The sequence below is a fragment of the Rhinoderma darwinii genome, chromosome 1 (assembly GCF_050947455.1).
Source record: "Rhinoderma darwinii isolate aRhiDar2 chromosome 1, aRhiDar2.hap1, whole genome shotgun sequence".
Taxonomy (NCBI): domain Eukaryota; kingdom Metazoa; phylum Chordata; class Amphibia; order Anura; family Rhinodermatidae; genus Rhinoderma; species Rhinoderma darwinii.
The window spans coordinates 234,190,772-234,202,254 of NC_134687.1; the positions used below are offsets into that span (position 1 = coordinate 234,190,772).

General features: G+C 46.9%; 1 protein-coding gene across 3 annotated transcripts; it reads left to right on the forward strand.

The window, feature by feature from the left end:
• The first annotated feature begins 1,268 nt into the window (after positions 1 to 1,268).
• Positions 1,269 to 10,979, forward strand: LOC142759831 (perilipin-3-like). Of its 3 annotated transcripts, none has more exons than XM_075862450.1 (8): positions 1,269 to 1,390; positions 1,586 to 1,673; positions 4,595 to 4,793; positions 6,206 to 6,288; positions 8,711 to 8,984; positions 9,466 to 9,665; positions 9,758 to 9,877; positions 10,450 to 10,979. In XM_075862450.1, the coding sequence occupies exons 2-8, from the start codon at positions 1,617 to 1,619 to the stop codon at positions 10,807 to 10,809; spliced, it is 1,293 nt and encodes a 430-aa protein (XP_075718565.1). In that variant the 5' UTR covers positions 1,269 to 1,390; positions 1,586 to 1,616; the 3' UTR covers positions 10,810 to 10,979. The 3 variants fall into 3 exon arrangements, with proteins under 3 accessions (XP_075718565.1, XP_075718583.1, XP_075718574.1); XM_075862468.1 differs by having other exon boundaries at positions 1,270 to 1,390; positions 4,598 to 4,793; XM_075862459.1 differs by lacking the exon at positions 1,269 to 1,390 and having other exon boundaries at positions 1,423 to 1,673.
• Positions 10,980 to 11,483: the final 504 nt, after the last annotated feature.

Sequence of the window (11,483 nt, forward strand, 5' to 3'; positions counted from 1 at the left end):
AAGCACCACGTGCTTTTCTGTTTACAAACATCCGAATGGCGTGTCATAATGATGGCGGCTGCGTGAAAATCACGCAGCCGCGCATCATATGATGCTGCCTCACGGAGCAGGTAAGTGGCTTTTGCGCAGGCAAAACGCCGCGTGTTTTGCGTGCGCAAAAACGCCACGGCCGTCTGAATCAGCCCTTATGTTGCGGAAATGTCTCAGATTTTCACAGCGGATTTCACTCCTTCAATGTTAAAGGGTGAAATCTGCTGTGAATTCAGAGCAGTCCACATGTAACACATTTCCACGTGCGGACGTACCCTTAGGGTATATTTAGACCGATCAGTCATTTTCCGTTTTTTGGGGGGTTTTTTGCTGCTTCTACCGTGAAATCAGAAGGGAGCATAAGGGTATGTTCACACTGCGTTCTTTAGTCAGGGAGAAAAAAAATTATTTGACGTGTTTTTTTAATTTAGCAAATGTACCGCTCCAAACGTATGGCGTGTTTTTTTCCTGCCTCCCATTGATTTCAATGCAGGTTTAGAAGCGGAAACTCCTCCAAAATAGGGCATGACGCTTTTTTCTTTGCAAGCGGACAAAAACTGCTCTGAAAAAAACGCCTCTACCTTCCATTAAAATGAATGTAGGGAGATTTGGGACTGTTTTTGGCGCTGATTCCAACAAAATTAGCGCCAACAAAATGCTGTGTAAACAAAGCCTTAAGGTTCATTTACACGTGCAGATATTCGCATTAGCGACCTTTGATACGATTGCTGTAAGCGATCATATAGCGATTACGGACACGTATTTACACAGTTTATCATCTCAATATATATTAATATGTATCGTTTGGTCGCCTATTTAACACTGTCACACATCTGCTATCAATAAACGATTCATGTTTATAAACCACAATGTCAGAACGACCAACAATTATTTTTCTGTTCGTATAAACGATTATTTGTACGCTCAAGGAGCGTTCTATTGCTAGTCTTTTGTCGCTACACCTATTCACAGTAAGCGATTATCATGCGGTGGAATCTGTTGGTGTAAATAGGGCTCATGTGGAGAACATGACTGGAGGTCATAGACGAACTGTAACATAAAAACTGGTGCTAAAGTGGAGTAGTTGCTAATAGTAACCAATCCAATCCCAGTTCTCAGAGGTGCAATGTATAAGGTGCGACCTGATTGGCAGAAACTGCCCAGTTTTTTCCTTGAACTACATTTTATAAATCTTCCCAAATATTCACGACAGAAACTTTCCATAGCCGAGCACGTGGTAGTTTGCCCAGTCCGTCCCCCTGATAACCCCGCCCTCATGGGGCTGGCGCGACGTCACCGCCTCTTTAAATAGCGGCCAAGTGCAGGGAGGTGAAGCGCACTGAGGCGGACCACTTGTTCGGTGAGTGAAGGGCGGGCTGAGGGGCACGGGGTCACCTGTGCGGGCGCTAAGTTTGTTGCCTCTGGATGGAGAAGGTTTTTCCCGTGTCTCTGTCATGGCGGTGGATATACCGTTGTGTTCGGTTTTCTGTGTAGCGGCGCCTTTGCTTTGATGTCTTGCGTTCACTTTCTGCGTGTTCTTGCTCTCTGTCCTCAGGTTAAATACCAGCTGCAAATCTCCTGGCATCATGTCAACAAACGGAACGGAACCCTCTGCCCAGGTGGATGAGACTCCCGAGCAACAGGTGACATGTGGTGACTGGACTTTGACGTTCTATTATCTCCGCTGGCAGCTACTAGCGATCTGTTCTGTGCCGATAACCGCGTGCCCTTTGCGTCTTAGGGCTATGTAAGACTGTGGTGTGTACATTAGGTCATTGATGGAGAACCGGTTACTCTGAATCGTGCTCTGCCTTCTTATTCCTTCTGGAAATGTGACTAATGTGGCAGCTGCTGTTCACCTTGTCGGTGGGGCAGTGATTTTACACACACCCTATTGGCAAGGGGAATGAGACCACCCAGTATTTAACTTGTTCAAAGAAAATCTTCTGGGGGAATGAAATTACTTACTGAAACTGATCTGAGGAGAGGGGTCCTCTGTGTCACTGCAAGACTCCACATTCCAGTATCTCTTGCCATGAACTGCCCCCCCCCCCCCCCCCTCAGGGCATGAAGATCCATTGGCAACAAGTGTTGGTGAGATGCCCCTCTTGCAGCTATTAAGACCCCTGTCTTAATATAACTCTCTGGTTACGGTTAAGGACTGTCCAGTTTAGGTCCCTTTCCAGATATTGGGGTGATCTGTGTCCTCTGTTCAGAATCCTCATCTCTTGGCCAGAGTGGTCTAGGGGTCTCTTGCTCTGGGTTCTGCATTAGACGACCCACTGATAGATGCTGTATAATGCTTAAAGGGGCTTTCCAGACCCTAAAAATTGATAGCCTATCCTCAGGATAGGCCATCAATAGCTGATAGGTTGGGGTCGTACGAGCGCTGTTTCCCCTTCATTTCTAGTTACTCATTGAATTGTTGACACGGATGTAGCAGTGATACCCAGGTACAGGGCCGGCCCTAGGATAGATGGCGCCCTGTGTCAAATGATCTTTCGGCGTCCCATCCCATCATTAAAAAAAAAAAATGCCCCATAAAAAAATTAGTGCCCCCATACAGTATAATATAATATATTACAACCCCTTCAAGGACACAGTATTTTGTCCTCGTATTATGCCACCTGTAGTACCCCTACACAGTATAATGTCCGCTTAGTGGCCCCCACACAGTATAGTGCCCCCTGTAGATTTTGCCATACAGCCTCCTTGTAGACAGTGCCATACAGTCCCCCACCTCCCCCTTGTAGACAGTGCCATACAGCCCCCCACTCACAGCAAAATGACCATCAGCCCCCCACTCACAGCAAAATGACCATCAGCCCCCCACTCACAGCAAAATGACCATCAGCCCCCCACTCACAGCAAAATGACCATCAGCCCCCCACTCACATGCCCCCTGGTGGGTAGCGCCGCACAGCCCCCTGGTGGGTAGCGCCGCGCTGCCCACAGCCCTCTTGTAGGTAGTGCAAGGACTACAAAATGACCGATAGCTGGCAGGCAATACCTTCAAAAAAGGACAACTGTGCAGGAGCACACAATACCCAGCTTTCCAAGCTATCAAATAAATGTGTGGAAATAAACTAAATTATAATTTATTTAGTCTGAGTAAAGGATTAATCCTTTTAGCTAGATTAAATAAAAGTTATATCTTAGTTTATTTCCACACTTTTTTTTTTTTTTTTATACCCGGGAAAGCTGGGTATTTTGTGTGCTCCTGCACAGTTGTCCTTTGTAGGTAGTGCCACACAGCCCACAGCCCCCCTGTAGATAGCAGCCCCCCCTTCCAGTATAGATAGCGCCACTGTAGCTCCCTGAAGGAGCGGAATCCCCGTGTGGCCGGGGATTCCACTCCTGGAGCGCTGCTTGATGCCTCTGTCCATATATGGCCAGTGACATCAGGGAAAACTCCTGAAGCGGAATCCCTGGTCACAGCGTTGCAGACGCTATGACCGTCGGTTCCACTCCAGGAGAAGCTCCTGACGTCTGTGTCCATGACGTCATTGGCTTCTCCTGGAATGGAATCCCCGATCATAGTCTGCAATGCTGTAACCGGGGATTCTGCTTCAGGAGTTTTCCCTGATGTCACTGTCCATGTATGGACAGGCATCAAGCAGCACTCCAGGATCGGAATCCCCGGCCACACAGGGATTCTGCTCCTTCAGGGAGCTACTGTGGCGCTATCCTGGAGGGGGGGGTTGATATCTACAGGGGGGCACTATAGCCGAGTAAGGGAGGTATCTCCCTGCTCTGCTGTCTACTAGCGCCGCTGTAGCTGAAGGGAGCTACAGTGGCGCTAGTAGACAGCAGAGCAGGGAGATATCTCCCTGCTCTGCTATAGTGCCGTCGCTACCGCTATAGCAGTTGCTAGCGGCGCCACCGCCCTTATGCCCGGTGTCACCGCTAGCAGCCGCTATGGCTGCTACAGCGGTAGCCACTAAGTGAAGAAGCGCCCGGGTGCGACTGCAATTAGTGTATCCCCGCTGGTAGTTGCAACGGCGCGGGGATACACACACCCGCTGGCGCCCCTCTTGCCGTGTGGCGACCTGTGCAACCGCACTGGTTGAACATAGCTAAGGCCGGCCATGCCCAGGTATTGCGGCCTGTTCAATGTGGGAATGCAATACTGTGAACGGCTGCGGTGTCAGTGATTCATAGTGTGAGCAAGTAAGGAAATGAAGGGGAAGCAGCGCTTGTATGAGTGCTGTGGCCCCTTCAAAACATCTGATTGGCGGGGGTCCCGATAGTCGGACCCTGACCCATCAGCTATTGATGGCCTATCTTGAGGATAGGCCATCAATTTTCAGGGGCTGGAAAACACCTTTTTATTTTCCCTCTGGCACTGCAGGGAAATGTAACACTTTAAAGTTTGCCCAGAGATTACTGTATTTCTGGGGGTGCCCACACGTGGACATTCTGTGATCCGCTTATTGTCAAGGACCCTTCTAACAAATGGGGTCGTCTGCAGTGGCCATTCCCTCTAATAAAATAAGTGAGATGCGTTCTAGGGAATGGTTGTTTCCCCTTTAGTCAGAAGTGTTCACGATCTACTTGTCTACAGCAGAATGTGGTGGGACGTGTTACACATCTACCTCTTGTCAGCTCTGCATGCAGTGTGGTGAGTGCGGCCTACAATTCTACTAAGGATAGTCACCTGTACATCCGCAACGTTTGTGATGTTGCTGAGAAAGGAGCAAAGACCTTAACTGATGCTGCAGTAACTGGATCAAAGCCTCTTCTAAGCCGACTGGAGCCGCAAAGTGAGTATATTTAACAAAACCTTTTTATTTTTCCCCTCCTGTTAAGCGTGTGCCTGGTCTTATGGGCTATTAACACCCTTTGCACTTTAAAAAAAAGTGCTACCTAGATGTAAAATTAAGCAACGCTAATGGCCTCTATTGAAATTGTCCTACCGTTGTGCTGCTGTAGAGTAACACTTTCACCTAGCTGGTTGTCCTGCAAATTCTGGCGTAACTACTCCTGACTGTTGGGTCTCTCCTCTGACCCCAAACCCCGCCCCCCGTCAGTCAAAGCTTATTTTGACTGACATGTAAACTCTTGAAGAGAAGCGGGTAGGAGAATGTACGTGGTAGATCATAGTGAGGGAGGAAGGCCTCAGTGTTCAGGGAGTGCGGATTACACAGGCTGTCAGTGAATATAGGGAGGGGGAATCGGGCTGTGTAAATAAACTGGAGAGAACCCTCAACCATGCAGGGAGAGTGGGGCAGGGACTCGCTTCAGTGCCAGGATAGAAAAGGGCTGTAGAAGTGGTAGCAGTGCCTTTGCATGAGAACTAGTAAAGATAGCACCATCCTGGAGTCACAGTACTCATCCAGCATGTTACTGGGAGAGATATATTCACGTGGGAAAAGTCTCAAACTAGGATCCGGTTGGAAACTGAATGTCAGGGGGTCTAAGAAAGGAATGACTATTGCAGCCTGAAAGTTAGAGGGCTATTCCTATCTTTTAAAGTTATGGCATATCGCTAGGATATGCCACTACTTGATTATGGTGGCTGACCTCTGGGGGCCCCACTGATCCTGAGAATGAAGGGGCTGCAGCACTGATTTAGAACTGCATCTCCTTCTAAACTTTCCCTACCTTCTGGGTTGCTAGGGCACTGCTGTGCAGGGAAAAACTGATGGTAATACCACTTTGTAGATTGTGCAGTGTCAGACAACAGCTGTTGGCCAAACAATCTCCCTGCCCCATAAAAATAGTGTGTCCATCTCCCACTTATCTCCTGGAAAGTAAGGATCAGGGCAGATTCCCAATCATTACCCCCTGAAAGAGGTTGAACCGATAGTCTGCCCCTATAGCTGCTGGCAGTATCCACAAACCATAGACCAATTTCTTTGATCCACGTTAAACAAAAGCTGTCTCTTGGTATTACCTAGTCTTACAGCCGTGTGTCTTAGTTGGAGTGGACAGCACCCTCGAGGATCTTTGGTGGACCTGGCATGCCTCTGCTTTACACTGACAGCTGATGAATTTCAATGGAAACCATGTAATGCTTAATGTCCCCATTAGTGGCATCCCGGCAGCAGAACACCCTGGTCTGCTTTTTTATTTTTCTCCCCGTAAGGATATGGGATTGTCCAATCGGACATCACCTCCACTTCAAGAACCCCATTAATAAAAATAAAGCCAAAACCTCTGCCTTTCTTCTTAGTTGCAACTGCAAATGAACTTGCCTGCAAAGGTTTAGACAAACTGGAATCAACACTGCCTATACTTCACCAGCCAACTGAGAAGGTAAGTGCGAACTGCTCAATGCTCTTATGCCCTCAGGGTTAGGGCACTTTCACACATGGCGGAATTTCACTTAAATTCCGCTGCGGACACTCCGCAGCATTAATCCGCAGCGGAGCCGTTTCTCCATTGACTTTCACTTTAATTTAGCAGTGTTCGTTTACACGATGCGTACAATTCCGCTGCGGAGCATAGGCTGCGGAGCGGAATTTGGTGTCCGCAGCATGCTCTGTCTGTTGCGGAGCAGTGGCGGACTCGTGGCGGAATTTCTCCATTGACTTCAATGGAGATTCAAAGTTCCGCAATGAAGTCCGCAGCTGTCATGCACATGTCATGTGTGCTGCGGATACGTCTTGCTTTTTTAACTTGACATTTCTTCATTCTGGCTGGACCTATGTATTTCTAGGTCTACAGCCAGACTGAGGAAGTCAATGGGGCTCCCGTAATGACGGGAGCGTTGCTAGGAGACGTCAGTAAATAGTCACTGTCCAGGGTGCTGAAAGAGTTAAGCGATCGGCAGTAACTGTTTCTGCACCCGGGACAGTGACTACCGATCCCAATATACATGTATCTGTAAAAAAAAATGAAGTTCGTACTTACCGAGAACTCCCTGTTTCTGTCTCCAGTCCGGCCTCCCAGGATGACGTTTCAGTGTAAGTGACGGCTGCAGCCAATCACAGGCCAAGCACAGGCTGCAGCGGTCACATGGACTGGCGCGTCATCCAGGGAGGTCGGGCTGGATGCCGAAGGAGGGACGCGTCATCAAGACAACGGGCGGGAAGTATGAATTTCTTTTACTTTCACTAGGGAAAGTGCTGTCCCTTCTCTCTATCCTGCACTGATAGGGAGAAGGGAAGCACTTTTCCCGCAGTCCGCAGCAGCTAGTCCGCATCAATTTTGTGCAGATCCGCAGCCGTAATCCGCAACCCGGATTAGGTGCGGCATTGATGCGGACAGTTGCGGAGGAATTCCGCCATGTGTGGTCATGCCCTTATAGGTTTTCTGTTACAAAGTAACTGCAGAAAACGGACTCTCGCACTTGCTCACTGTGGCATTATATGGGCACTAACAGGGCACACTGGTGCTATCTATGTAGGCACTATCTACACAGCTCTGGGGTTTTCAGGTGGTTAGGACAAAGCTCTTTTTTTTTTTTTTTTTTTTTTTGGATGGACATTCTGCTACAGAAGAGCCTTTCATGCTTACCCCGTCTGTCCCGACGTCCGCTCCAGCCTCCCTGGATGATGTTACAGGCCATGTGACGCTTCAGCCTGTGATCTGCATTCAATTGGGATGCAACGTCATCCCAGGAGGCCGGACTGCCGGAAAGTGGGTGTTCTGGCTAAGTTTTATTCTTCTGGCATGGCGTTTCTGTCACAGGTTTTTCATCCTTATTGAATTCAATAGGGAGAACCTGCAACGTAAAATCAGCATAAATTCACATGCTCCGGAATTAAATTCCACAAGTCAAGTTCTTGGTTTTTTTGGTTTCCACAGCAGTGGCATGTGATACTAAATCTCAGCCACTTTGCAGGATTTCTGAAGTGTTTACAGTAGCAGCAGAGTTTATGCTATGTGGGAACCCAGCCTAAATTTATTTTATTCCCCCCCCCCCCCCCCCCCCTTTAGGGTCCATTGACACTGCGGTCAGAACTGTATTTTCTTTTACCACTATTTGGTGCCTTATGTGCAGCAGCATTTTTACAACTGCATTGTAAAAACTATCCAAATTGTTTAACTTTCTTTTTTTTTTTTTTTTTTTTTTTTCCACAGTAGACTTAGAAATAACTCCTGGATTTGGCAAAACTGCCATGTGTGAATTGGCCTTATAGTGGCCTGTTTTCCAGCATGGTTCTTAACGTGTTTCTGCACTACGACGTAATAGCACGTTGTGGTGCGGGGGTGATGTATGGAGTGAGCTCACCTGTGGGGCCTGTTCTGTATACAGCAGGTGTCAGCTGTGCATTACAGCTGATACCTGGGACTAACTGGCAGGAACAGTGATTGCTCTGCCTGTTTAACCCCTTAAATGCTGTGAGCAATCCAGTGACTGCTTCTTGTGCTCTTCCTGTAATTACAAAAGCATTTATCAATGACCGCTCTATTAGCAGACCTATTTGGAGACTAGTCAGTTAGGCTGGGTTCACACTTGTGTTGTCTTACTGTGGCTGTTTTTTCAGAAACTCATGCTCCTCAAGTAGTTTATCAATCAAAAACAAAAAATGTGAAATGCAACAAAGTGTAAACATAGCCTTTAGTGGGGGGGCTGGTTAAGCTGAGTAACATTTTATTATCTAGTTTACGCACGAGATATCTAGGTTTCAGAGCCGCAATAAGAAAGTGCTAAACTTGCAATGCGCTCTACATCAAAACTTCAGCAACAGTGGTCTAGATATGCTAAATGAGACTTTTTGTCTTTGTTCAGGTTGTGTCTGACACAAAGGAGCTGGTGACTGGAGCTCGTGATACTGTAGTTGGTACGGTGACTGGTGCCCGTGATACTGTCACAAGTGCAGTGTCTGGTATAATGGGCATGGCAGCTGGTGCAGTACAGGGAAGCATGGACGTGACTCGGTCTGTAGTCTCATCAGTGATGGACACGCATGTAGGGCAGTTTGTAACCAGCAGCCTGGATACAGTCTTGGGGAAGTCTGAGGAGTGGGCCGATCACTACCTTCCTATGACAGATGAAGAGCTGTGTGAGTAACTGGAGGTTTTCCCGTGTGTAACGTACTTGTCCCATTTCTGTTATTTGCTTGCAGTGTAATGTTTGTATGCAGTATCTTTGTTAGCAGGGAAATGGGAGACTAGTTTGAGAATTATATATATAGTTTTTTCTCCCCATCCTGTAATGTTTGTTGCAGTTTTCAAATGTGGAGTAAGTTCTACATAAGAAGCTGCATAATGCTCACTAACATTGTACGCTGACCTCTATTCTGTAACTAACATGTCACCTCAACCCAGAAAACCAAGCATTACAAACATGTCTGCTCCAGGCAGCTGTACTTCTAACAATGCGATATAAACCACCACAATCAAGACTAAGGCTATGGAAAGTATCAGTAGCCCATGCTAATGAATTAGATTGCCGCTCTCCCTCTCGTCACATTGTACAGTTGTTGCTATGGGAAAGTCTCCTATTTTACACGAGGTCCTGACTATTGAATGATTTATCCACAGCTCAACTTGCCTCCACTGTAGAGGGATTTGAAGTAACTCCACTTCAACAACAAAGGGAACAGCAGAGTTACTATGTTCGTTTGGGTTCTTTGTCTTCTCGTCTGCGTCATCGAGCATACCAGCATTCTCTGGGCAAGGTGAGGAGTGCCCAGATCACCACTGTGGCAACTCTAGCACAGCTTCACCAAACTATTGACCTGGTAGGATTCTGTATTGTTAGAAGAAAAATCTAAATGTTGTTCTACTGTAGTTTCTAAAGAGATTTATATCATATATTTTTTTTGTTGCAAAGATGGAAACAGTCAAGCAGAGCGTTCATGGTGGCCAAGAGAAACTGCACCAGCTGTGGCTGGAATGGAGTCTCAAGCAATCGGGAACCACATCTGAAGATGGGGAGACTGAACCTGAACAGGTGATGAATTTGAAGGTTGAACAGTGTGGAATATGTATATGATTAATTTTTTTGATTTTTCCATGATTTGTTTCGTGGTAAAATGGCAGTTTCTGCTGCAGTTTGCTATTTGTTGCAGGTTTTTACCCCCCCCCCCCCCATTGCATTCAATGGGTAAAACACATGCTAATTATCATGTTTTGGCTGAGCTAGTGGATGGAGCCTAGCGATCACGTCTGCCATACGTTGGGGAGCAGGTTACAGAACACCCTCAAACTGCAGCAACATGGAGGATGTGTGTGGCTGTGACTCCAGCAATGGGTTGGGTAGTACTTGCCAGAAGCTGCAGCCACATATGTTCCTCTGGCTCTCACCCTGCTCCATCTTCTCCCTCTATGGGCAACATGATCCTCCAATGAGCTGATGGTCCATCTTGTCTTGAGGAGATAGTAAAAGCAGTATATTGTGAGTGATGAGAGGAGCCTAGTAAGTGGAGAGAATTAAGTAGATACATTACGTAGTCTTCGCATGTACTGCTGATTTATGCAGAGTTTGCCTACAAGACACGATGGTGACTATTTTATTTTTTGCAGCCTTTGGATTCTCGAGTGTTATCCATGACCCGTATGCTGACCAAGCAAATACAAACTACTTGCTTTAGTCTGGTGTCCGGTGCACAGGGTCTTCCAGCCAACATACAGGACCGAATGCAGCAACTCCGGCAAACTGCTCAGGACCTTCATGCTTCCTTCTCCTCTGCTCACTCACTTGGAGATATTTCTGCAGGAATTCTGACACAAAGCAGAGAACGAGCCGCCAAAGTCCATGACCACGTGAATGAGCTTTTAAGCTATGTGGTGGCAAATACTCCCTTGACGTGGCTGGTAGGCCCTTTTGCCCCTCAGCTGGTTGAACATCCAGAAACACCTGAAGATCCTGAGAGGCGGCAATAAGTAATCTGTTGCCCCAAATGTATGCAATTAATCTTGGTCTGAGGTAGGACTTGTCTTTGTGAGGCTTCTACAGTATGGCTGATCGCTCTGCTTTAGAACTAGTGCTTGGGTATCGACTCCACATTGTTCTTGTACTGTTATGCCAATTTATAAAATGTACTTTGCAGTCATTTTGGATTTGTCTGTAGTTTCTTCTAGTGTAACTGACCAGGCTTCTTCTGCAGGTAGGGCTTACACTACCATTGGGCTAGTAACTAAACTCCTCACACAGCCTTTCTGAATGGTTCCGTTCACACCACATTTGGATAGTACAGTTGTGGTTTTTAATTGTTAGAGCTTAAATAGTATTTTGGTATACATTAAAGGGTGTATGCAGAAAAATGGCTTCTGTAGAGTACAGGTGAACGATGTGCTACACCAGTACCAGCTGTAAAACCACAGTAAACTGTCTCTTGGCCTCGCATATTGTGGCTGAGCCACAGGAATTGCTGTGAGGGTAACCTAACACTCGGGGCTTAGACGAACGTGCTATACATCAGTGAAATGCGCGTGGTTGTCACGTGCCTCGCACGGACCTGTTAGTCTATGGGGCTGTGCAGACAGTCAGTTTTTTTTTTTCTTTGTTTTTTTTTTTTATTACATGCAGCTGGTATCCGCTGCGTAACATTCATAAC